Source organism: Cynocephalus volans, chromosome 9, assembly GCF_027409185.1.
Source record: "Cynocephalus volans isolate mCynVol1 chromosome 9, mCynVol1.pri, whole genome shotgun sequence".
Classification (NCBI taxonomy): domain Eukaryota; kingdom Metazoa; phylum Chordata; class Mammalia; order Dermoptera; family Cynocephalidae; genus Cynocephalus; species Cynocephalus volans.
In genome coordinates, this window is record NC_084468.1 from 75992041 (window position 1) to 76020021 (window position 27981).

The 27981-nt window shown below is 38.8% G+C and overlaps 1 protein-coding gene across 5 annotated transcripts in view; it reads right to left on the reverse strand.

Moving 5' to 3' along the window:
- Window positions 1-2674: 2674 nt before the first annotated feature.
- The window catches only part of ABCG2 (ATP binding cassette subfamily G member 2 (JR blood group)), a 112880-nt gene continuing 87573 nt past the window's right edge, over window positions 2675-27981 (reverse strand). For all 5 annotated transcript variants that reach the window (XM_063107722.1, XM_063107724.1, XM_063107721.1 and 2 more), the window contains 10 exons: window positions 23437-23588; window positions 21933-22040; window positions 21088-21338; window positions 16288-16370; window positions 11031-11120; window positions 9648-9772; window positions 7889-8043; window positions 6095-6184; window positions 5169-5242; window positions 2675-2861 (listed from right to left, as the gene is read on the reverse strand). In XM_063107722.1, the coding sequence (XP_062963792.1) occupies window positions 2714-2861; window positions 5169-5242; window positions 6095-6184; window positions 7889-8043; window positions 9648-9772; window positions 11031-11120; window positions 16288-16370; window positions 21088-21338; window positions 21933-22040; window positions 23437-23588 (1276 nt within the window). In that variant the 3' untranslated portion in view covers window positions 2675-2713. The remainder of the gene's footprint in view (window positions 2862-5168; window positions 5243-6094; window positions 6185-7888; window positions 8044-9647; window positions 9773-11030; window positions 11121-16287; window positions 16371-21087; window positions 21339-21932; window positions 22041-23436; window positions 23589-27981) is intronic.

Here is a 27981-nt window from a genome sequence, read left to right on the forward strand (position 1 = left end):
AAGGATGACAAGAGGGGAAAGGGGGACTTTGCCTGGTTAACTGTAGAGATTAAAAGGATCTATATAATGTAAATTAGTACAGCCATTACAGAAAACAGCATGAAGTTTCCTCAAAAATCTAAAAATAGAACTACCATATGAGGCAGCAACCCCACCATTCGGCATTTATTCAAAGGAAAGGAAATCCTATGCTAAAGAGATGCCTGCACTCCCATATTTACCACAGCACTATTCACAATAGCCAAGACATGGAATCAATCTAAGTGTCCATCAACAAATGAACAGATAAATAAAATGTGGTATATATACACAATGGAATACTTCTCAGCCATAAAAAAGAATGAAATCCCATCCTTTGCAGCAACATGGAAGAGCCTGGAAGACAGTTAAGTGAAATAAATCAGACAGAAAGATAAATACCGTGTGTTCTCACACCTATGTGAAAGCTAAAAAAAAAAGAGTCCATAGAAGTAGAAAGAATTGAGGCTGGGAAGTGTAAGCGGGTGAGGGAACAGGGAGAGATTAGTTAACAGGTAAAGAATTACAGCTAGATAGGAAGAATAAGTTCTAGTGTTCCATCCCACTGCCAGATGACTATAATTAACAATAATTTATTGTATATTTTCAAATGACTAAAAGAGAGGAGCTCAAATGTTCTCATCAGAAAGAAATTATAAATGTTTGCAGTGATGGATATGCAACTAGCCTGACTTGATCATCACACAGTATATACATGCATTGAAATATTACTCTGTACCCCATAAATATGTACAATTATTACGTGTAATTAAAAAATAAAATAAATAATTCAAAGGCCCTATATTGGTGCACAGCTCCTGAATCACTTCTCTTAAGTACAACTCCCTAGCTTCTACTGACCCCCACTGTACCCATCTTTGCTCCTGCAGACTGTATTTGCAAGTGACCCACCATGGGTATTTTGTCAAGATGGCCCTAGTAATACTGCAGTACCTTCTAAATCTTAGCAAGGAAATAATCTGTGACCTTGGACCAGTCACAGTTTCTGAAACTCAAGTTGCTTCATTTGCAAAATGAAAAAGATGGAACAGCTTAAGATTTTCCAAATGCACACTGCCAAGCCTTCATTACTGAGCCAATGTCTCAGGTTTCAGTGCCTGACAAAGGGAGCCAGGCTGAAAGCCCCCACCCTCACTTTGATCAAAGTGGCACCACTTCCAAGTGTCATTCATCAGAGATCTTATCTGCTGTTCTGTTGGGCTGAGGAGTGGAAGAATGACTCTGCAATTAAAAAAGCACCGAAGATCAGGTGGTGTTAATGGGTTCGGTTGTAAACGTGATTCTGACATTTAGTAGACACAAAATATACTGCATGGCTTTAAGCACAATTGTTACCCTGTGACTGAATCAAGGAGATCAAATTGTAACTAATACAGAATAATTAGCCTTAACTGCTTATTGCAATACTTAGTATTTCCCAAAGAATCACCTGGAATTTCTAGTCCACTCCTAACACAAGGGAGAGAAAAGCAATAGTCTTTCTTTCCTTCCACCTTTCTTCCTATTATAAGCATTCTGCATGATCACTGATTCTTACCAGGCAAGCTTGGGAAATCCCTCCCTAGGTAATCGCAAAGAAATGTAGAGGTTTATGGTCTAGACAATAAGAGTTAACTTGAATTTAGAATATAATTTTCTATGTTCATATTGCTGGGCGGGGGGAAGTGGGCTACAAGTCAACATGCAAGCCAACCATTCATCTAAAATATATATACAAAGAGACTGAAAGCCAGGTGGTACACCAATATGGTAGCTATGTTAGTGGCATTCCAGATTTTCCTTCTTTGGTATCTTTAGTCCACTGAGGATAAATACAAACCTGTGAGGGTAGGGTATGGACATTTATATCTCCTGCACTGTCCTGCTGAAGATAAGCTACTGTAACTTCAGATTAGCTTGATACACAAACCTCTATGGATGTAGTAGATGTTGTTGAATTAGTCTTAAATCTTAATTCTGTAAATCTAAATTTATTTAAAAATTAAAAGTGTATTTAAAAGTGGGGGGATTCACATCCCTGTGCCAACCACAAAAAAAATAAATAAAAGTGGGGGGAAACTCAATTATGTACCTATGCACACAAGAACACAAAACTGAGTTCTGATAATAAATAGCATGAGAGAGAATACACAGTGTCATCTTCAAAATAACCCAAGAAGAAGGGAGCACGTAATGATTGGGAGAGGGGCGGGCTCCCGTGTGCTGGTAATGCTGTTTCCTAACCTGGATTGGTGGTTGCACACGCACGTCCATTTTATGGTAATTCACTGAACTATTAATTTTCAGTATATTACCCTTTGATAAAAAAGAAGCTTATAAAACACTTCACTAATACTGGTAGAAGTTATAATGAAGAGAAGATACAGAAGTAAACAAGGTGTTAAGTAGGAAAGACAAAAACCTGTGTAGGGACAGATATAACAGTTATTAAATCATAAACCTAAAATTTTCAGAGCTGGGAAGGATCTTGGAAATTACTGAATGCAGGAGTGCTCAGCATTCTTTACAATATAATTCAGCTCATTGTGATTTCTATGAATGTTTCTGTTGAAAGTAATTATTGAGTAACAGTGTGATGGAACTGAACAGAAGACGACAAAAAACTTCACTGAATACTTAAATCAAGGTGCTCCTTTTTAATGTGAGGATAAACAATAGTAAACTAAAGCGAAATTTAAGAATATTTTTTAAGGAATAACAATTTTAGGTAGGCAATTGTCAGGAAGATAATAATCATACAAGCCAAGGCCACATGATTCCTCCACAAGCCCCAAGATGAGATATCGATGCCTTGGTTTTCCAAATACTCTTCACCAGAACATCTGAAATTCAACAGAAAAAGAATATAACTTTATTCCTAACATCTGTCAAATTTTATTCAACATATATCCACTGTTCCTTAGTTAAGGAAGCCTATAGGTCAACCAAGTAATTATCTCTTCAAATATAATAGCTAACAGTCATTGAATGCTTACAATTTTCCTAGATACTATACTAAATAACTTATACCTAATTGCTTAGTTAATCCCTAAAACAATCCAGTGGCGTAGAAATTATACACATTTAAAAGATGAGAGGACTAAGGTTTAAGGAACTTGACCAAGTTTACAGAGTCACACTTTGAAACAATTTTGTAGCCTCCTCAAATTGGTTTCCAAATCTATAATGCCACTCTCTTCAAAGGGCAGAAACATTTACTAAATCAAATAATTTGTTACTTACTTTTTTTCTTTTGTTTTGTTTTCTTTTTTCTTTTTTGTTTGGGTGGCTGGCCAGTACAGGGATCCGAACCCTTGACCTTGGTGTTATCAGCACCATGCTCTAACCAAGTGAGCTAGCTTGGTCAGCACATATCACTTATTCTTGAAGAGGAAAACCTCAGTTTTAACAGATGATACCCATGGCCCTTACTAAGACAATCAAAGCTCTGTATGGTACTGCTCACCCACAAAAACAGCCACAGAAAAAAATACAGGTCAAGAATTCTAATAGGAGGAAAATAGCTGAGCGAGGGCTTCCTGCCAGAGTCATGTTCCATCAGCTCACAAGAAGCCTGCAACAAGCGATGCAGATACTCAGCTACAAGACATTACCAGCAGCCCTGGTTATCAGGTTTAAGCCTTAAGTAGCAGCTGGAGTAGAGCAGCATGGAGTGGCCCTGCCACAGGTTACAAAAGCCTCTAGTACTAAAAATACCTGGACTGGCATAGCTGCAGTTATTGCCTCATATCATCTTTGTGCAGCTCTTGGAATTTAGTAGTGCCCAAAACAGCCACAGCCTCTCTTTACTGTAAGAGTAGCTTCCTCCTTCATCTCATGAGGGTGAGGACTTATGTTACCATTTAGCCTACAGTCACTCCCTCTCCCCCTTATCTGGTCTCACTTTTCACTTGCACTTCATCCTGACGAGGTAGTGGTCGTGTTACAAAGATGTCACACCCGGGACAAACCAAAAGGGAGTGGGCAGGAAAAAGAAAACCTCTCTTCATAAAAGTTTTTCTGGTCAATAATTCAAAATAGCAACTTGTCCTATTAAGAATTATTTCTAGGGCTGGCCCCGTGGCTCACCTGGGAGAGTAAAAGTTTTTCTGGTCAATAATTCAAAATAGCAACTTGTCCTATTAAGAATTATTTCTAGGGCCGGCCCCGTGGCTCACTTGGGAGAGTGTGGCACTGGGAGCACCAAGGCCGCGGGGTTCAGATCCTATATAGGGATGGCCAGTGCGCTCACTGGCTGAGCGTGGTGCGGACCACACCGTGCCGTGGGGTTGTGATCCCCTTACCGGTCAAAAAAAAAAAAAAAAAAAGAATTATTTCTATTCCTGTTTGAATGCTCAGAAGAGATTTAGGATACCAGCATTCTCTATTCTCTTATTAACTTATGTATGTATCAAAATCAAACAATTAACAATCACGGAAAAATGTTATTAAATTTTAAAAACAATACCCTCTAGTTTATTAAAACCTACACTTCTGCTTTAATGACATTATGCAAAAACGGGATTTTTCTTTGCAACTTACTTTCTTTAGAGGAGGATACATCCTTTGACAGAGTATTCCACATCAGTTAAAAAAACACCCACACAACTGTGCAACCTTTGATTTCATGATGTCTCCCAAGTGCAAGAGGCAGAGACAAGTGCCAGGATGTTGGCAGGTAAATGTTCATGCCCTTTGTGCTATTGCTGCCCTGCTTACTAGATTTACTATTGTCCACGGGCTGAGCTCATAGGTATCGGTGAATTCATGGACCCATGTATTTCATGTAATCCATACAGTTCAGAGACTGAAAGCCCTTGCTAAAATATCAAAGCAGCTCATATCAAACTCAAATAAATGTTCTGAAAAATAAGAACTCAAACCCACAATCAAAACATCAAAAGGATCTTTTAAAAGACCCAAAACAGACAGGCAACACAAACATTTCTCCATGTTAAGCACAATTCTAGCTGTAATACAGCATGTTCACATGCATTAGTGCACAATGACTCACTTTATGGATGAGAAAACTTAGGATCAGAAAGGTACAGTGACCCTAAAAGGAATCATACCAGCTCTAATCCCCTTAGCCATTCTGCATCATACCACGACAGTAAGCAAACACATCATGACACTGAACGTGAACTTACATTGCATTGCTGCTGTTTGTTGTATTGGGTTCTGGGCAGAAGACTAGTCCTATAAATTCATTATGCTGCAAAGCCTATAACACAGCAGTGAGGAGGACAAGGGAAATAGTTTTAAATTACAAAAAGTTTCCAAAGAATTATCACAGTCATGTCCTCTGAATTTAATCTTTATTGTTATTTCTAAAAATATACTAAGTTTCACATTCAGTCTTTGTCATACCAAAGCAACTAAAGTTATTTTCCCTGGCAATCAAGAGGCCTCGGGTTGGGATTTTGGCTTCCAATACAAAGGAAGCAAAGTATTTGGCCAAGAGGGGAGACCTCTGGCTATATTACCCCACAGCTCCTTCTTCTCTTCCCAATTTCATAACCCAATGAACACTATAATTAAAACAGTGGTGCTCAATGAGTATTGTTAATTTATGGGAACAATCTTGTTCTTGTTTGTTTTCATCAAAACCAGTTGTAATTCTTGGGTGTTAGAAACCGTATTAAGACACAGACCGTTTTCTTTGGAGTTGATTAACTTGCTAAAGCCAATATGACTATGAGTACTATATGGCCTTTGTTTTTCTTCTAATATCCCTTTCAATATAAACTATGATTCTCATCTCCCGTCCTTCTCATTTATTTCCTCACTGAATTGAAATGCAACAGTTTTTCATCAACTAGTCAATTTTTCTCCTTTACTATGAGATATCTCCCATTCTTCACCTCCCTCAAACAGGGAGACTGGGGAAAACCCCAAATTGTCCCCTGGCCTTGTGCTAACGAGAGCTAGTAGGAAATTCTCATTCATTCCTCCTAAAAGAAAATTCCTGGATGGGAGACTTTCACAGTTCGTGGCTGGGGAAATGAGATGGTTAGGCTTTCTTTCAGTTGTTCCCAGCTCGGGAATCCAGCCGCAACAGACAAGGGAAACTTACCGCATAACCATATCGAGGAATGCTGAAGTACTGAAGCCACGAGAGCCAATCCGCAATGGTTGTGAGATTTACCAACAGGCCTGAAAAAATCTGCAGAAAGCAAATACCAAGAGTCATAACTGATCAAGTGATCTCATGAAGAATTCTAGAGAATACCCTCTTCAAGATTCCTACGGCCTTATGAACTTTTCTGGCTAAGCCTAACTCTTTCTTCAAATTCTTGCCACTTACTCTAAACACTTATTAAATCCGCCTCCTTTGCATGTGTATACCTCTATATAGCTGAGGCTATTTATGGTTTTAAAGGAAGGATAATCTATACATCTATGATATATAATTCCATTTAATTGAAAGATCCTTAATTGTCAAGAGTATGTCCTCAACTGTCTCTGTAACTGCATAAAATGGAAAGTCAAGTAGTTACTGACTACTCTCATACATCTACTATGTGTTGCCACTAATAAACCTGGCAATCTAAGAACATATACCAGAACGATCGTAAGCATCACATGCCCCTCTCTACTTCCATACCACAGGAAGATTTATTTACAAGGGTTTGCATTCTATATCTGTATGATGTTAGGAACAATGTGGGGTTCAGAAAGCAGGTGTAGGGCCGAGCCCGTGGCGCACTCGGTAGAGTGCTGCGCTGGGAGCGCGGCAACGCTCCCGCCGCGGGTTCGGATCCTATATAGGAATGACCGGTGCACTCACTGGCTGAGTGCTGGTCACGGGAAAAAAAAAAAAGAAAGCAGGTGTAAAATAAGCCAAGGCCTGGAACTGAAACAGAGTACCCTGTGGTGATGTACAGCATAAGACATGGTCAATACCTTCATTTAACCAAGTGTAAACACAAGTGTATAACATAGCATCTCTGAGTAAAATACAGTTTTGGGACTGGTTTTAAAAGTTCTACATAGAAACCTATAATAACAATAAACCAAAGCATCAAAAATATCAAACGAAACATTTTTATTTATTGAAGGACACTTTATATATTGGCTGACAGTATAGCCAAAAGGATGTGAATTAATAGGCTAACCATTCCTAGTTACTTGATGTCATGGAGGAAAATGTAGTAACCAGTTCCATTCACCTGTCGACTCATCTACGTGAATGCAAAATTTAGGGGCATGTAAGATTAGGATTAAGTGACCGTTTAAACAAAGATAAGCAGAAATATATCGATATGAGAGAATGCTAGGAATCCAGAAAGAAGGTGGACCCAGTACTGTGTGGACTTTGAAATTTTCCATTATTTTTAAAACACTCCTTTTCAAAATACAACAGGGATTCAAGATAGACTATCCATGCCACACACTGCTCTGTTCTCACGGAGCTTTTTAGCTTTCACCATGGAGAGAAGTAAGTCCAACCAAACCATCTCTGCTGTTGGTCAAACAAGCTAGCAATTCTCTAACACCAGCATGAAAGTCAGGCAATAACCTGTCACAATTATAAGGGAATCTGCCAATCAAAATTCTGGTTTTTGAAGTTGCAGTTTATCAAGTTTTCATAATATGTCACCAAGAAGCATAAAGCTCCTTAGCAACAACATGTTAACTAAAGTTATAGTAACCATATTAGAACAATAGCCAAAAAGGCTGGATAAGGGCAAGAAGGAAAGCTGGTACATTCCCCAATATAAGCTACTATTTCAACATACGGCCTCCTTAAAGCATCGAAGAGTCCCCATCTACAGAATCCTCAGAGCAGGCTTTACATGACAGCTGAATGTGTGGGAAAAAACAAGAGGAAAAAATTCCTTCCCAGAGAAGCACAGCTCATACTCACCATCATAAACACGAAAGAGATGGTCATGAGAAGTGTTGCTACGGATACCACACTCTGACCTGCTGCAATGGCCAGTGCCATAGAGCTGGCCGCATAAGCCACCATAATAAGAGTGAGTATCATGATAAAGAAGGCATCTGCCCGTGGTTTCAATCCTTGGAAAGAAAATAAGGGGTTAATCCAACTGCCTAGGTCTCTGTATATTTGGGATTGTTTACTGTGTAAGCAACACTATAACATTCTAAGAAATACCAAAATGAAAAAAAGTCATCCATTATCCAACTACCTTGGGTCACCAATTTCATTGCTTCCCTCCATGTAAGTGCATGAAGTTATCATAGTTTCCTTTTTTATACTTAATATATAAGCACCTTTCCATATAACACCTATCTTCCTTTCTGTGTAATTATAAACAATTTCTGAGTTCCTGAGATGGAGGACTACAGGCAACACCCTGACCAAAATTCTACTGCCTTCTCTTCTCACAGAAAACTCATCAATAGCACATGCATTTACCCATATTACTCATTGTTTGCTGGAACTGCATTAGTGAGGAAACTGGGACAATCAGGATTACGTGACCTAGCAGTGGTTTTAATATCTGGGGGTGGGGGTGGGGGGCCTCCGTAACCCAAGTCTCTCTAGAGAAATGACCACGAAACTCTGGATTGAGAATGAGGCTAAATTATGTTTCATAAAACGACCTTATAAACTACAATGAGTTAATACCATGGCTCATACAATCTGAAGATTTTCGAACAGCCACAAGAACACCAATAAGAAGTTTCTATGCCTAAATCTTTACGACACACCTCTTATTTGTGTAAAATGGAAGGTTTAGGCTCAATCAGTGTTTCTTTTTTTTTTTTTTTCTAAAAGATGACCGGTAAGGGGATCTTAACCCTTGACTTGCTGTTGTCAGCACCACGCTCACCCAGTGAGCGAACCGGCCATCTGTATATGGGATCCGAACCCGGGGCCTTGGTGTTATTAGCACCACACTCTCCCGAGTGAGCCACGGGCCGGCCCCTCAATCAGTGTTTCTTATCGTGTAATACTTTGTCAAAAATAGGTATTTCTGATGTGGTCGGTGGGGCGGGAGAGTGGTGAGAGAGAGTAATATATATATATATATATATATATACACACACACACACAGACATGCTGATGTTCTAGAGAGAGTAAAATATATATGGAAATGCTGATGTTCTATAATTCCATGAGCCTTGGGGTGAAGCCTGAGTGTAATGCACAAATGAATCCGTCTACATCTATCAAACTATTTTATATTTTATTGAATCAATAAGCCCCAAATGTCACCATTTCTCTCTGAGAATGGGGTGGAGATGGGTATATTTTTTTCTCTATATATCTACCTCTGTCTAAATAAAAATTGACAGGTAAAAAATACACCTTTAGTGTTATCAAATCATTTTAAAAATGCTTTCCATGTTTGTGTATCACACAACATCTCTCGATAAAATACAGCTTTACAAAAACTATTTATAAAACTATTTTACTGAAAGATGCTGTGTGTCATACACAAACATGGAAAGAATTTATAGTTTTTAAAGTTCAGTTGGAGAAAGTCTTGACAAAAATGTCCATAGTCAACAGCTATTTCCAAGACTATGCCATATGCTTCTTCATCTCATGCCTTGGTCTGTAGTTTTGAGAACCAAAAACACACTTGCAATGAGAAATTGGCTTCACCTCATATCCAAGACCAAAGATGCCTCCTTTTTGTCTTGCTACTTACCTAACATAAAGTATACTATACAAGTAAATATAATACTTGGTAACATCCTCATGGGTAGTAAATCAGATAACACTTTTCCAAAGAAATAAGATGACACTCTGTAGTATCCACTGATATACTCATGTCTGCAAAACAAAAACACACATTGTACATCCCAGATTAGTTTAAGAAGGTACAGACCAGAGATGAGACTGCTTACTGCAGACTTCTGCCGCCACCTGCAACCTGACATTGCTGCCTCCCACATCCTCAAGACAGTCCCTCCTTGCTTGTCACCATCTTAGGTGCCAGCCTCCCCAGGGACAGCATCCAATGAAGCTCTGTGCTGTGACCCCTCCTCTTCTCACTGCAGACCTCACTCCTCATGCTGTCCTCTCTGGCCTCTGAATGCCCCCTTAAGGTGAACCGATTCTGCTCATCCTCCCTGTCCTCGGAGGATGCTTCTTTCCCCTCTTCTGACGCTGGCTCCCCTTAATCAAGAGCTCTTCCACAGCTGACCTCAGGAACAGAGGCTTCTTTCTCTCTCTCCCCTCAGACGATGAAGGCGGCGTTGTTATTCCCCAAGTCCTCCCGTGCAGCTTCAGATCACTCAGCGCTTTTCAGTTCTTCTACTTTCATGTTAAGGAAAGGAAAGGACTTCTTCCTTCAGTGGTCACGCCTTCTACGCAAACATCTGTCAGCGATCCGGTCCTACACTTTCCTCTTCCTGACATCTTTCTCCCATTACTCCAGACTCTTCCACCTCTTTCAATCTTTCCCTCTCTGATTCCTTCCTCATCATGTAAATATGGGCAAATCATCTTTGAAAAACACAAGAAACAAAAACCTACTCTTTACCGCAAGGCTGCCCTCTGGCTGTTTCCATTTGCTCCTCCACTGAGGGCTAAGCTTGGTCACATTTCTCATCAGCCTCACCTCCCCACCTCAGAGTGACTGCTTGACCAGCCACTTAATCTCTACCAAGCTCCTCAAGCTTTTCTCGTGAGGGTCAGCATGACCTATTATTTGCTAAAAACAAAAGCTACTTTGCAGCCCTTTTATTGCGTACTTCTCTTCAGCTTCTAGATTTGCTGGCCGCAGCCTAACCTCAAAACTCTCTTTGCCCCTGGGATCAGGCCCCACATGCTCATGATTTTCTTCCCCACCTCTGGCCACCTTTTCTCAATTAATGTTGGTAATCTCATGCATATTTCAAAAAATATTGCTGTACATGGTAAATACATACCATTGTTATTTGTCAATTTAAAAATAAATTTAAAAAAGAAAAAGAAAAATACTGGTAATCCCCAAGATCCCATCCTCAGCCCAATTCTGGATGTGAACAGTCTGACCAATAGCCCCTGGCGCTGGACAGTGCCCTTCCCAGAACAGTGATCTACTCACATAAAGAGCTTCTTCTCCACCACAAAGAGCTCCACAGCAGACACGCTGCTGAAGCACTGGTTGGTCGTCAGGAAGAAGAGTACCCCCGCTCTGCCAGGAGGGAAAGGGCACGAGGGCACTGCAGTCAATTCAACATTCTCAGATCAATTTTCTACCCACAAAACTCTTTTGCAAATGATATCTTAAAACCTTAGACAGGCTGGGGGGTTAGCTCAGTTAGCTAGAGCACAGCCTTATAACACCAGGATAACGGGTTCAGATCCCCAGACTGGCCAGCTGCCAAAAAGAGAAAAAACCTTAGAAAAAAGTGAAACTGTTCTGGTTAAAACAGAGAGAAACAGGAGGCCCATCAAGTCTCTCCCCCCATCTCTTATGTTTCCACAGTGGCACATTTTGAAATTCACAGTCTTAGTTGCTGTGGACTAAATTGTGTCCCCCCAATATTCATATGCTGAAGCCCCAACCCCCAAAGTGATGGTGTTAGGAGATGGGGCCTTTGCGCGGTAACTGGGTTTAGCTGAGGTTAGTGCCCTTATATGAAGACACACCAGAGAGCGCGCTCTCTCTCCCCAACCTGAGCACACTGCAAGAAGGTGGCTGTAGTGGGTTAGAAATCTTGATTCTCCTTTGATCTTAGAATAGGATTTTTAGGTAATTGCACGAATGAGCCAAAAGGCTGTTGAGTAGGGGACGACAGATAGTCCACAGAGAAGTTTGGCAAAAGCCATCTAATCAATTCTAATCACTGTTTAGGGATGGGATTGTGTACTTTGACTGTTTTAGGTTGCTGGTTTGATTCCGGCTTGAATGACTATTGACTATTTAACCTATCATTGTTCTTAAGATATGCTAAGGAACAGCTTGAATGCTGATGGGACAGCTCCATCACCACCTTATTACATGATCCACACCACCACCAACAAAGCCTCACTGCTACCCTTGACACACTAAGACAAACAACCTCCTGCTGGCCTCCAAAGTGCTCAAAAAAAAAAAAAAAAAAAAAAAAAAGACAAAGTGATGCATATTTATAAAGAAAAAACTAATTTGTGCACCTGTATGAAAAGGAAGACCATTAATGCTTATTACTCAGTAAAAAAATAACTAAGGTTCAGAAAGGAAAGTACGCAGTTAATCTACACTTTGACAGAAACATGGATTTTGTGAAAGCATGCCAACATTCTTGAAACAGGGATGCGCTTCCTTTCATAACTAAACAATTTAATTGGCATTGAACATGTGAGTTGAAATTGAAAAAGAGATGAAGTGACACATCACTTAAATGGCACAAAAACAAGAGAACATTTTAAAAAATGTAAACCCAAGTGAACAACCCCAACTACCTTAAAAGAAAAAAAAAGTATCCATAGAAGCTCTAATTTTTTTGAAAACCTAAAAAGTAAAGTAAGGAACCAGCTATTTCAAAAGTAAAGTATTTATACAATAATTAAATTGAATAGAAACAGCCAGGCCTAGTACACAAGCAGCCATGCTTCTTTCCATACACAAATAAACCTAATATCAAGTTAAAACTAATTTTAGAAACATGGAACACAGCAAAGATTCAGTTCAATTTGTTGTCTTACATCTAACAGTAATGTTCATAAAGATTCTAAAAAAGTAGACAGTGAAATTCTTGCTAAAAATGGCCGGCCCGTGGCTCACTTGGGAGAGTGTGGTGCTGACAACACCAAGTCAAGGGTTAAAATCCCCTTACCAGTCATCTTAAAAAAAAAAAAAAATTCTTGCTAAAATATAAGGTGATTTGCTTTATACCAGATAGTTTTTTATTATTAAAGAATTTAATGCATTCTAATCCTTTTCAAGGTGATAACCCACATTGGTTATTATTTACTTACTAATCTCAACATGATTTTCTTTAATTTTTATTTAATTATAAATTGACAAATTATAGTTGTATATATTTATGCGGTACAAGTTATGATTTATGAATACAATAAGGAATAATTAAATCAAGCTAATTAATATGTGCATCACCTCAAATACTTACCATTTTTGTGGTGAGAAAATTTGAAATCTACTCCTAAGAGATTTGAAATGTACAATACATTATTATTATTTACTATGGTACCACACTGCGTGATGTATCTCAAAAGAGAAAAACCTTACTCCTCCTGTCTAACTGCGGCTTCATACCCTTGGACCATCATCTCCTCACTTCCCCATCCCCCCAGCCTCTGACAACCACTATTCCACTCTCTGCTTCTATGATTAGATTCCACATATAAGTGAGAACAGTATTTGTCTTTCTGTGTTTAGCATAATGTTCTCCAATTCCATCGCGTTGTTGCAAATGACCAAATTTCTCTTTTTTTAAGACTGAACAGTATTCCACTGTGTACATACACCACATTTTCTTTATCTATTCACGTGCTGATACACACTTAGGTTGATTCCATAACTTGGCTACTGTGAAGAGTGCTGCAATAGCATGGGACTGCAGGTCTGTCTTCCACATACTGATTTCAACTCTTTTGGGTAAATACCCAGAAATGGGATTGCTGGACCTGAATATTATTTTGAAAATAATATCTTTTCGTTAATGTACACTAACTTTAGTTATCATCACAATGCTGTAAGCCATTTAGTTCAGAGGTAACTATTAAGTCAAAGAAGGTCATGCTCTACACATGGTTAAAACCCGGTTTCTCAGACATGCAGGTTAGAGAAAGTGTGAAGAGAGTGCTGCATCTCTGCCACAGCTCTTCTCCAGAGAGAACTAAACTGCCCTCCCAAGCAATTCCAAATGAAGTACTGATGTTATGTTCACCCCTGAACAAAACTTTGACAACTTGGTTCCAGAGATTTTTTTTTTTTAATCAAAAGAATCAACCACTAATCATCCCAGCAGAGATTAGATAAACCACACACACAGGCCACTTTCACACAGTCCAATTCTGATAAAAAAAATAGCAAACATAAGTCAAAAATATAAATTAAAATAAAATTAATGTCCTATTTCTCCAGAAAACATTTGAAGAAACAACTAAAGCTCCTCTTTATTTCTCTGGTTTTTTTTTCTACCAAGAGCTTTAATGGCTAAATTTCCAGTTCATCTTTAAAATTCCAGTTGAGGGGGCCGGCCCGTGGCTCACTCGGGAGAGTGCGGTGCTAATAACACCAAGGCCCCGGGTTCGGATCCCATATACGGATGGCCGGTTCGCTCACTGGGTGAGCTTGGTGCTGACCACACCAAGTCAAGGGTTAAGATCCCCTTACCGGTCATCTTTTAAAAAAATAAATAAATAAATAAAATAAAATAAAATAAAATAAAATTCCAGTTGAGGATAGGTTTGCCAATATTTTTTCCAAGTGCTTCCTACTGCATAATATAAAGGTCCACAGCCTCTAGATCCTGTGATATATTCTGTGCTGGGTTAAGAAACAGCATCTACACAGGGTACAAACCCTCAATTACTAGCAAGTTTGAAAACAATCCAGAGATCTCAGCCCTCAGGGAAGGTAAAAAGACAAACAATGACATATCTCTGGAAAGAAGCTGTAATAATAATCTCATTGTAGAGTAACACTATCTGATTCCATACAAAAGAAAATATATTTACCTGAGTGATGAATCTACTTCTATGTTTATCTTTCTTTTAAAAATAATCAGCCTTCTGCAGATATCAAAATAGATTCAACCTAAACTTCAACTTTTCTCAGTAGTAAGATGGGGTAATACCACCTAACCCTCTGGCCATAGGGAGGGAACCTGAGACTGTGACGTCCAGTGCGCAAAGCAGATCTCAATACACGAAGAGAATGCTGAGGTCTGTGCCAGCACTGAGCACATATGTTCAAAACATGATCCAGCCCACTATAAAGTCTCATCATGAAAGCAGATATTTAAGGGCACATTATGACTGAAATTAGTGAAGAATAATAACACTCACTTAAGTGCCCCCACGTCAAACAAATCCAAACACAAAGGAAATTAGCTCACAGGCCACAAAAGAAAAAAATAGATTAATTGGACTGCATCAAAATAAAAATACATTTATGCATCAAAGAACACTGTCAACAAAGTGAAAAGATACCCACAGAATGGGAGAGAACATTTGCAAATCACATATCTGATAAGAGATTAATACCTCCCAAGTATAAAGAACCCCTACAAAGTCAACAACAAAAAAACAACAATACAATTTTAAAATGGGCAAAGGACATGAATGGACATTTCTTCAAAGATGATCCAATGGATCTATTATTTTTTGTAAAAAAGAAATAAAAAGAAAATAACAAAAACTGGTGATGATATGGAGAGTTTGGAACTCCTGTGCACTGCTGGTAAGAATATAAAATGGCACAGCTGCAGTGGAACAGTCTGGCAGTTCCTCAAAAAATTAACAGAATTACCATATAATCCAGCAACTCTATTTGCAGGCATATACCCAAAGAACTGAAAGCAGGGACTCAAACAGATATTTGTACATCCATTTTCATAGCAGCACTGTTTTTTTTGTTTTTGTTTGGTGGCTGGCCAGGACAGGGATCAAACCACGAACCTTGGTGATATCAGCACCATGCTCTAACCAACTGAGCTAACTGGCCGGCACAATACAATAGCAGCACTGCTCACAACAGCAAAAACATGAAAGCAATCCAAGTTTCCATTAACAGATAAATGGATAAACAAAATGTGGTATACACATAGAATGGAATATTATTCAGCCTTAAAAAGGAAAGAAATTCTGACAGATGGTACAACGTGGAAGAACCTTGAGGACATTATGCTAAGAAAAATAAACCAGTAACCAAAGGACAAATACTGTAAGATTCCATTTCTGTGAGTTCCTAGAGTAGTCAATTTGAGAGACAGAAAGTAGAGCAGTGATTGCCAGGGGTAGCGGGAGGTAGGTACGGGGAGTAATTGTTTAATGGGTACAGAGATTCCGTATGGGAAGATGAAAAAAGTTCTGGAGTTGGATGGTAGTGACAGTTGCATAATAATGTGAATATACTTCATCTCACTGAACTGTACACTTAAAAAAATTGTTAAAAGGGTAAATTTTATGCTCTGTATATTTTACCATTACATACATAGTACATACGTGTATGTGTGGGAAAAAAAAAATTAACTCTTCCATCCAACTTTCAATTCACTGACTCATCCTACCCCTCAATAAGACAGTGACATTTACCCTTTGTCTTAAGACAATTCAAATTCCCAATGGATTTTCATAAGCTTGAATAAAGTAACACCACTTTCCCAAAATCAAGATCCAAATATACCTACCTATTCTGGATTCCAGCATAATCATTTTGAAGCCCAAAGAAAATCGCACCTATAACCAGTGCCAGTATGCCTGTGATGATTATCTTTTCAAAAAGAAAAATGAAAATAAAAAAGGAAAGGGTTTCAATTAGAGATAAAAAATTGACACCATTCGTTATTATAATATACTCATAAATGGCTACATAATCAGCTCTCTCCTTTGTGAGAAACACTTTAAATGGCTTGGCCAGGGCCGGCCCGTGACTCACTCAGAAGAGTGTGGTGCTGATAACCATATAGGGATGGCTGGTTAGCACACTGGGTGAGCGTGGTGCTGACAACACCAAGTCAAGGGTTAAGAATCCTTTACTGGTCATCTTTTTAAAAAATTAAAAATAAATAAATTAATTAATAAATGGCTTGGCCAAAGTCCCAGGGAGAATATAAAACTGTGTGTTATTACACTGTGTAGCTGAGGTTTGGGGAGACTGGAAGGACAATAATGCAGACTGTTGAAGAAGCTGATTCCTCCCAGTTCTCTACCAGGAACTGCCACTTCAGGATCTGGTTTAGGGTACGGGGTCTGTGAATGCCACACAGAGCAATACAAGCACCTGGGGAAGTCATCTGGGGAATAATATAAACCAGGTGGCTAAGAGTTTTGACTTAACCTTTGTGCCTGTGAACATGCATGGTTTTATATTTCAAGAGGTTTAAGAGAAAACAGGATATCTTTATTCTTAACGTTAAAAATAAATAAAAATAAATAAAAGTTTAAAAGCACACACACAAAAATTCTAACAATAGAATTTTGCACCAACAGGAAGTAGGGGTGAATGGGGCCTGCCTATCTAATCTCTGGGAAGTCCATGCCTGCATTGGTAAAGTGCATGGTCATAGTCACCAAAGCTTTCAGCCAGCTTTCTCTGAGGACACACAGTGCTTCCATTATCGGTGTCCTGTCTCTGCTTCACCATAAACCTCAGACAAGCAAGGACAACAGCCAATGCTGTAGACCTCAGTAACCAATCATTTGCCATCCTTATATATCTTCACCTATTCAATCTGTTTTGATGGCTCCTAAGGAAACTGGACAAACATCACCTTTGTTCATTAGAATAAAAAATCTCTGCAGGACACTTCAGTAAGCAAAGGTTAAAAGTTACAATATGATATAATTTATTTGAGGAAATTCTACTTATAATTATTCATGGTTTAAATATAAAAAGAAATGGTAATCTAATGAAAACAAAATATTCTACCATATGTCTTAGAGTCCGCAGTTAAAAAAAAAAAATCTCAATACTACAACAGTCCAATGGTATCAAGACTTGAAGTCATCTACCAGTGACACTTTCGGCATGAAGCAAACCAAAGTGGAAAAGAGGATCATGATCTGTTAAGACTAGCTTGTGAAGACCACAGTCTGGAAAGAATATTATTTAAGTGTTTTTAAGTGTTTCACTTGTGATATGCCCTTAACAATTCCTTTGCTAATAAGACAGAAATTTGGGGGGAAAAAATCCATCACCCTGGTATATTTTTACTGCCCTCAGAATATACTCTACACTTCAACAGATCGAGCTTCCAAAATAAATGCTGACGACTCTATCAACATGCATGCATACACATGTAAACTAGAGTCTAAACTTTCACACAGTATAATTTTTAAGAATATTCAGACTTTTCAAACTGGACACGACCCATGCTTTGTTTCTTCTCCATTGAAACTTGATATCTTCTAACAACACTGTCAGTATTATCATTAAGATGTTAAAGTATTTTCAAAGCCCGCTTTCAAACATATAGACAAAACAATTAATTCTGTAATCTTGTCATGCTTTTACAAGGTGCATCTGTTATTCCTTCTCGTATGAAGAAAAAGAAAACAAAGCAGGCAAACTAAACATTGCATAATGGAGTAGATAGACCCTTGATCAGAAAACCCTTGGCACACTAAATGAACATTAACTCTTCTTATACAAATAATTCATTCATTCCAAGATTTTCCAAATGCAACCTTTGCTTAAACACACTATCAAATGCCAAGTATGAATCAAATAAATAGATAAATAGTTCAAAACAAAGTATGGCTATAATAAAATAGATACAAAGTTCATCAACAGGAAGCCATAAAACATTTTAACAACTGCATGTTCAAAAATTTAGAGAAGTAAAAAACATGCGAGAGTAAAAACCCTAAGTCACGGGGCAGTAAACGATGGCCTGTAGGCCAAATAGGGCCAGCCACATTTCCATTCAGCCCTCAAGCTAAGAATGTTTTTTACATTTTTTTAAATGAGTAAAAAAAAAAAAAAAAAAAAAAATCAAGAATAACAATATTTCTTGCAACATAAAATTTATAGGAAATTCAAACTTCAGTGTCCATGAACAAAGCATTATTGGAACACAGCCATGTTCATTCATTTATGTACTAGCTATGGCTGCTTCCAAACTAAAATGGCAGGGTTGGCTACCTGAAACAAAGACCAACTGGCCTGCAAAGTCTACAATATTTACTATATGGCCCTTTACAAAAAAAAAATTTTGCCTACTCCTGCCCTAAGCTAACATTCTAGTATTTACAAATCTAAACAAGAATTGTCCCACTAAGGAGATGCTCAGAGAAACACAAGGTTCTATCACTATTCTATGGGACTGACACCACTATGAACATTGTTGGAATCCCTTCTGTGGAACTGAGGTCACTGATTAGGCAGGGAGGCTGAGAACACAACCTGGAAGTGCTGGGCCTGGTGTTTCCACCAGAAGGAAGCCTAGCACCAGAACACTCAGAATCCTGGTATATTGGAAATAGATCTGTGTTCTAATCATGCCCTGCCCAGAACTACTACACTGACGTACGTGATTTGTACAAGACATACTACCTTGAGAGGCAGGAAATTTAGGTTATTTTCCAAGTAACAAAAATCTAATGCATAAATCACATTAAAGAATCACCTCATTACATCATCTCACTGTTGAACAATGGGTAACCCAGGATGATCTTATTCACCAGACTTGTTTCCAAACAAAATCAAATCTATTCTCAAAGAATGGAATTTTACCCTTGATTGATAGTACACACAAGTACCCAAAGATGCCAAATAACAACTACCAAAAACATTTGGAGCAATTAGCAATACGGCTCAAATAGGGATACAGCCTCTTAGATATTCTTAGAATGGAAAGATGCTTAACTATGAAAATTATGGTGTGCATGTTAAGAAGGCAGTAATATTTCATTAGAGCCAACAACCCACCATCTTTCAGTACTCAACGAAACTCAGTGCTTGATAATAAAAACACAGGGCTGGCTGGTTAGCTCAGTCAGAGTGTGGTGCTAATAACACCAAGGTCAAGGGTTCCGGTACCGTACCAGCCAGCCGCCAAAACAAAAAAAATAAATAAAAAATAATTTAAAGAAAAGATAATGGGGCTGGCTGGTTAGCTCTGCTGGTTATGGCACAGTGTTTAACAGCAAAGTCAAGGGTTCAGGTCCCCTTACCGGCCAGCTGCCAAAAAAAGTTAAAAATTTAAAAATTAAAAAAAATTAAAACCCAGTTTCAATTTAAAAATAAATTACTCTTAAATAGATGACAGAAAAAACAACCCCAAAATAACCAGCTAACCTGATTTCCTTATAAAGGATGGACCAATGAACTAGGAGTACTAGTGTTTTGTGTGACAGAAGGGTTAAGAATAACAGAAAAACCATAAGGACTAACAATCAACAACTACCAAAGAGCCAGCTAAAAGAAGAAAAAAACATTATCTCATCTTAACTAAAAGAATGTTAATTTGACAGTGAATGCCTGTTTTATGGAACTCAAGTTTGCTTACTACCTCTGTATTAACTGCAAACTGTTCAAAATATCTAGTACTTTCCTAAGATGAGAGTCCCTAGATAAGGAAGATCAACTACCAGGAACAGAATTCTGCACACAGGCTCTTCCCTCATCCGGTGGCCAGCCCATATTACTTGCAGTTATATTCAGTGACACTAGGTGAAATTTTCCCTGACCACCTGATTTCAAATGTAAACCAACCACCTTCTCCCTATCTTCTTCTCTTTCTCCCCTTTCTTCGCCCCTCTTAGCTTAAACTTCCTCCATAGTCTCCTCTACTACCTGCTGTACTATATATTTTATCTCTTTATTCATTTACCATCTGTCTGTCCTAAGAAATGAAGCTTCTTAAGAGCAGAGAATTTTATTTTTGCCATTTTGTTCACTACTGTATACATGTCCCCAAAGTGCAGCACATAATACGAACTTGCTGAATGAATCCATGAATGAAAGCACACACATACTAGAAAACCCCAAATGTGACTGACATTTCCTTTATATCTATCAAAAAATATTTCCTACTAAAATAAATTCATTACAGCTTGTCTAAATCAACAAAAATTCTGAGCTAGTCCAAGAAACCACCAGAAAAAGAAGCTTTCTCTCAATAAAAACTTCATTGTGTCTTGCTTGTTCTATTGACTGTTTTTATGTATGTATATATCCCAAATGGAGTAGGGAGAAGAAATAAATGGAAGGGTGGGTAGAATATACACATAATCCTAAAGGAGGTTAGGTCTGAGCCAAATTGTTTCCACGCTAGTATTTCTAAAGAATCTGTCACTGGGGCCGGCCCGTGGCTCACTTGGGAGAGTGTGGTGCTGATAAAACCAAGGCCACGGGTTCAGATCCCTATATAGGGATGACCTGTTAGCTCCCCTGGGAGAGTGTGATGCTGACACCACCAGGTCAAGGGTTAAGATCCCCTTACCCATCATCTTTAAAAAAAAAAAAAAAGAATCTGTCATGTTACCTGTGCTATAGAGGCCTGGGGATTACCCAGTAAATTTTTGAATGAACGCCTGGAAATCCATTTGAGTTGATGACAGAAGGGGGTGGTATAGGTCATCTCCTTGAAGGCTAATCTCTTCTTCTTTTTCTCACCCCCTGAGAGTTTCTCTAATTCAGCTCTTGTTTCTCTGTAGAAGGAGGTGTTAACATAAAACTCAGCTATTTTTGCTATGAGTGGCATATCTCTCTTGGAAGGCTCTTCAGTCTCCGGGGCTTTGGAATAAAAGTGGACAAAGAAGGAAAATAGTATTAACAAGATAACAACTGATTTAGCCCATTTTCCTGTGACCCTTTTCTTGGATTCCTCCCTAACATCTTAATTCTAAAGGTTGAATATAAACAATTATTAGCCTGCTTTACACATTAAAAAAATACAGCTAATTGGTCTACTACCAAAATCTTATGAATACAGCAAACCCACTGACCTTTTCCTAACTATTGGGACCCTAATTCTTTTAAAATAGACTTCTTACGACATGGAGTTAAAATTCTTAATGTAAAAATCCGGTTCCTGCTTCCTACTATGTGCAAATGCATAAAGTGCCAAGTTTCTCTAACGCTGTGCAATCAATGAGCATATTTTTTTAAATGAAAGCTCTCCTTAGAACTTACACTATTATACAAATGATCATTCATAAATTGAATCAGAAACACCCACAGAACTCATGGAACGCAGAGAAATCAACAGGCTAACTGGTAACAAGACTACATTAACATAAATTCACAAAGCCACATTTCAAAGAGCCACCACATTGAATTCAGCCAATTCAATTAAGCAAAAATCTGTGAATCTAATAAACCACATACCTTCACAGTCCTCATCATCCTCTTTGTTTAGTATCACAGCAGAGGAATCTCCATTAATGACGTCCAGGAAGAAGTCTGCAGGGTTATTATAGGGCTCACAGTGGTAACCTATGAAAGGCAACCCGACACACACACTTGATGGTCTTGGAAAATAAAGAGGACTCACTTTCAAGGGTGATGAAGGTAAGGCAAGAAAAGACAGAATCCAACTTCTCTCTCATCTTCTTTCTCTCTTCTGTCACTAAGGTACCATTTCTTCTTACACATTCAATCATACAATATTTCAACAATTCTGTCTCCCAGCCAAAAAGAAATACACTTCAAACCAACCTTGGACTTTCAGAATGTCTTATATTAGTGCTTGGTCCTTACCTATCATAATTCATGAAACCTAAAACAGTTATCAATATGCTCTGATGATTATTAGCACTTCTTCAAAAATCTAAATATAGGTCCAAGAAAAAAAAATATTAAAAGCCCAGTGCATTCTGCTCTGAGTTTACCTAGGGAATGTCAGAATGGCAGTACCAACTGCTAGCAGTGATTGCTTCCTCACCCACTAAATTCAGAGATCCAAATTATCTGTTATGCTGCCACAATTCCAAATGAAGGACAAATTCCCAGAGCAGCATTCTTGAGAGAGTATGACAGCACAGCATACCTGTACCTCAACTTCTGTGGCACAATCATCTGACTTCAATTTTGCCTGAAGTCTGACTCTTAGGTGCATTTCTCCCAGACTCCCCAGACCCATATACACTTGGTTATTTTAAATGATAGAGATTAAACAAAATCAAATTAAGAAAGATAGCTAATGAATATTTAAAACTATACTGGGGGTCAGGGAGAATCATCTATAACCATTTCCAAATATCTCTAAAATGAAGCATGAGCCATTTAAAAAAAAAAAATCACACACTTAGATGTGAAATAGGAAGAATCAGGTTGCCCAGAACTATTAGAAGAAATGTTTGCCCATCATGATCAGATTTAAGGCCACTCTATTGACTGACAGGTCACTCACATCCACTCAAGGCCTAAATCTGCAATCTAATGTTACTAGAAAATTAAGTAGCATCTCCATGAGTCCTCATCAAGGCAGACCAACATCACATGCAAGGGTAAAAAATGAAAAGGCCTGATCTGTTATATGGTCAAGAAGACAATGATATTAGGCCTTTCCAAAAATGTTCAGTTAACTGGCTATGGGCCCAACATATTTTTTGAACTTTTAAGGAAAGGTCACCATAACTGGGAAGCAGAACAGTAGAAATGTTCAAACACACATACATGCACATGCAAACAGGACAGGAGGAGACACAAACAACGCACTATTGCTACGAAATGAAGAAAAATTCTGGCACCAAATTGATCAAAGATGTTTTAGCATGCTACAACCCATGGTCTATCTACCCAAAGTCAAAAGCACTCCTGTCAACTCCCTTTGTCCTCTTTTAGGATTCCATTAAAGTGGGATTTTACTGCATGAAAAAGTCAATCATACCAGCTGATGCAAAGAACCCCATGGCCTCCTGAGCAGGCCCATGGTACATTAATCTTCCTGAGGCCAACAAGGTGAGGCTATCGAACAACTTGAAGATGGAATAACGAGGCTGATGAATGGAGAAGATGATTGTTCGTCCCTGTTTAGACATCCTAAGTTAACAGTGAAAAAAAATGCAATTAAAAGAAAGCATCACAGGGGGAAAAAGTGAAAAAACAGCAAGTCATTAAGCATCTGAAACTTATACTTCCTGACCATGATCATTTGTTCCTAGCTCAACTTGATTTTCTCTTACTAACTTCTCATATCATATTAGTGTGTTGCTTGGACAGTCTAGACTCAACTAGAACATTTATTAAAAATGCAGATTCCTGGAGCATCTTCCCAGACTGGGGGTGGATCTGGGGCATCATATCTTTAACAAGCACCCCAGGTAGTCTATAAATAAGTACATCCAGATTTGAGAACTTATTATGGACTATTAAAACAGTGGTCCTTAAGTCCCATTTTTATTGATCGTTTTAAGTCTTCTGGCTCTTAAGCAACTGATATTAATTCTTCTGCACTAATACAGTTAAGGTTACTGAGTATTTATTTTATGAGAATAATGGCTTTCATTTAATCATTTTCTAAGCACCCACTGTATGTTAGCAGTGTGTACAAGGGTGTTTTACCTCAGAGGGTCAGGATAATACTAAGTACCCTGATGTGATCATTACACACAGTATGAATGTACCCAAATATCATATTGTACTCCATTAATATATACAATTATCATGGGTCAATTAAGAAAAAATAAATTTAAAAGAGAGAAAAAAAGAGAGAAATAGAGAGTAGAATGGTGGTTACCAGAGACAAGGAAAGGCAGGGGGAGGGGCAGCCGGGAAAAGGTTGGTGGAACGGTACAAAGTTACAGTCAGATAGGAAGAGTAAGTTCTGGTGCCCTAGAGTGACAGCAACTAATAATATTGTATTGTACATTTCAAGATAGCCAGAAAAAAGGATCTTGAACGTTATAACCACAAAGAAATGATAAATGTTTAGGTGACAGATATGCTAACTATTCTGATTAGATCATAATACAATATATACATGTATTGAAACAACAAATTGTACCCCATAAATATAAATAATGAAAAAATAAATTAATTAAAAATTTTTTAAAAAGAGGATCAGGCCAATAGATCAATAATTTCAATACAACATAGAACAGAAGTAGCCATGGGTTCCCTATAAACAAAATAGGAGACTTATAACCCAGCCTGAAGATAAGTAGAGTATCAAAAGGGCCAATGGGAGTTTGCTAAGAAAGGAAACGGGTACTCAAAGTGGAGGACTGTGGTGAACAAAACGTGATGTAACAAGGGCTATTCAGGAAACTACCAGAGGTTCAGTGTCATTACGGAGCAAGGGGTGTGTGTGTGTTCAGGTTGAGGAGAAGGAAGAAACTAACTAAAGAGACTGCAGGAAAACAGGCACAAGATGAACCCCTTCACTGAGAAGCTGGAAGCTTAGTGACTAGGCAACAAGGAGCGGGAAAGGACTCGAAGCAGGGGAGCGAGCTTGCGGGCCCGCCCCGCTACTTACTCAAAGTGTGGCCTGAGGACCAATGGCATGAGTATCAGCATCTCCTACTAGAAAGGAGGATCCTGGGCTCTATCTCCGACCTACAGAAACAGAATCTGCCTCTTAACAAGACCCCAGGTGGTTACTATGCACAATGGCAGGAGGAAGGATGCTTGTGTGCTAACCAGTTCAAAACATGAAGAAAAAAAATTTTTTTTAAAAAAAAGATGACCGGTAAGGGGATCTTAACCCTTGACTTGTTGTCAGCACCACACTCTCCCAAGTGACCTAACCGGCCATCCCTATATAGGGATCCGAACCCGTGGCCTTGGTGTTATCAGCACCGCACTCTCCCAAGTGAGCCACGGGCTGGCCCCTCATGAAGAAATATTTATAGTATTTTGTATCAATTCAGCATTCTCTAATAAACACTGTTAACATAGTTACAGATAAATAAAAATATTGTGGATGTATTCTCTAACTGAACCTGAACTCCAGACCCATTACTTGGTATCTTCACCTATATGTGCAATTAACATCTCACATTTAAGATGCCTAAAACCTTAGACATCTTCCCACCTTTTTTCTCCTACATAAAGACTTGCTTAGGGGCCGACCCGTGGCTCACTCGAGAGAGTGTGGTGCTGATAACAAACACCAAGGCCACGGGTTCAGATCCCTATATAGGGATGGCCAGTTAGCTCACTGGGTGAGCGTGGTGCTCACAACACCAAGACAAGGGTTAAGATCCCCTTACCGGTCATCTTTAAAAAAAGAAAAAAGACTTGCTTATGAGGGCATGGGCATGAGAGGAAGCAAGGTAGTGACTGGGGGAACAGGGGGCAGGGTACATATGAAGGTGATATGTCTGGCAGCTTAAAAAATGGGGCAGAGGGGGTCCCAGAGGCGGTGGCCAGAGCCATTGGGAGACTGGAGACTGGCTATATTGAACAATTAAGTTAGCTGACTAAGCAAGTAAGTGAACATATTGAAATAATGGGAGGCAAATTTCTCACTGTCTCAAAAGTCATTTACAAACATGGAAAGGGCAAAAACTAAAAGGAACTGAGGTGTTAAGAGTGGAAACAGAAATATTAGTGTGAATTCATAGGCTTTTTAATATACGCACACCAACAGAAACAGTAATAGTTACAGATGTATGTTTACATGTGTCTGTTAAAAAAAATATATAAACACACGTTTATATTCAATATGTTTCTATTACAGATGTATGTTTACATGTGTCTATTAAAAAATATATAAACACATGACATTTATATTCAATATATATTTACTTAGTAGACAGGAAATATACATGTACGAGTGTGTGTATATAAAATACAGAAATATATACTAAATTAAATATACTTAATTATTGAATTGTTAAATATATAGAATTAAATATATTTCTATATTTAATACACACACACACACACACACACACACACACACACACACACACTCATACATGTGTATTTCCTATCTACTAAAAGGGTCTAGGGCTGAATAGTTAATTCAGTTGGTTAGAGCACAGCCATACAACACCAAAGTCACAGATTCAGATACCTGTACCAGCCAGCCACTAAAAAATAAAAAAATAAAAAAAACCAAAGAGCATTTACAAGCAATAGCACTCCAGTAGCAGTGAGCACATTAAACAATCAGATCTTGGTTTCTAAATAAATATTAATTACATCAGAAGAAATCAGGGCATCTGGAGAAACAGCTGACATTGGAAAAGTATAAAATGAGCCTTCAACATCTTATTGACCATAAAGTAAAAAGAAATGCTTGAAGAATGATTAGGCACATGTCAAAAGAACACAAAAGCCACAATGAATAACAGATTACAATCCACTGAATAAAACAGGAGCATGAGTAAGTAAACAGTGAAGGAAAAAAAAATCTTCTTCCTTACAGTAGAATATTAATTATTGCATGCTGGCAACCATCACACTAGCAGTTGACAGAGGCAGGAGTTACATTAGCGTACGCTAGAACTGATGGACAGAGGTTTGATGAGGAGCAGAACGTTGGCATAATAGCCCATCACCTCCTCCCAAAACATACTGAGGAATTACAAAGAGAAAAACAGTAATTTCACAGCAGACACCAACATGATCAGATCATCGAGGAGAGTAAGCATCACCCGTCCTGGGAGACACCAAAGTCATGCAGCCCCGGGTGGGCTGCCCAACAGCACAGCTTCACTTCATGATCCAAGTCTGGTCACGGAACAGTGGACAGAGCCAGGCTGAAGGTCACCCTGTGAAATGTGCTCTCCAAGACTGGCGAGGACGTGAGAGACAGAGACAGACTGCGGAACCAGTCCAGATTAGAAGAGACTTCAAAGGTGTGTTTTCTGGAGAGGATCCTGAGCCAGAAAGGAAAAAGACACTGTTGGGATAGCTGGTGAAGGCAGACCAGAGTCTGTGGACTGGATGGTGGCAAGGCCATCAACGTGGACTTCCTGACCGGGAGGTTTGTATGGTGGCGCCTCCTTGCTTTTTGGGGTTGCACTCTGTGTATTTAGGGATGATGGGGCATGATGTCAGAAGACTGTAGGAGGAGCGAGAAAGGGAGGGAAGAGAAGCAAGTGTGGTGAAAAGGGAACCAGAGGGGAATCCAGGTGAGGGGTGCAGGATTTTCTTTGTACTATTCTTGTACCTTTTCTATACGTCTGAAACTATTAGGTTAAATTAATTTTAAAGAAGATGCTCATAACTTTGTTATAATAGCCCAAGGAAACTAACACACTGGCCATCCCCCATTCCCCTTGGGTCACTGAGTTCTAGTCCCTGTGGCCTCTCTGAAGCTCCAAACACATCAGGCATGCTCAGCCTCAGGGCCACTGGCTGTTCCTCCAACTAGAACTCTTCTTCCAGATATCCAGGTCTCGCTCACTCCCAGCTCACATGTCGCATCCTGAGGTCCTCCCTGACTGGCCTGTTGTGTAAAACAGCACCCCACCCCACCAAG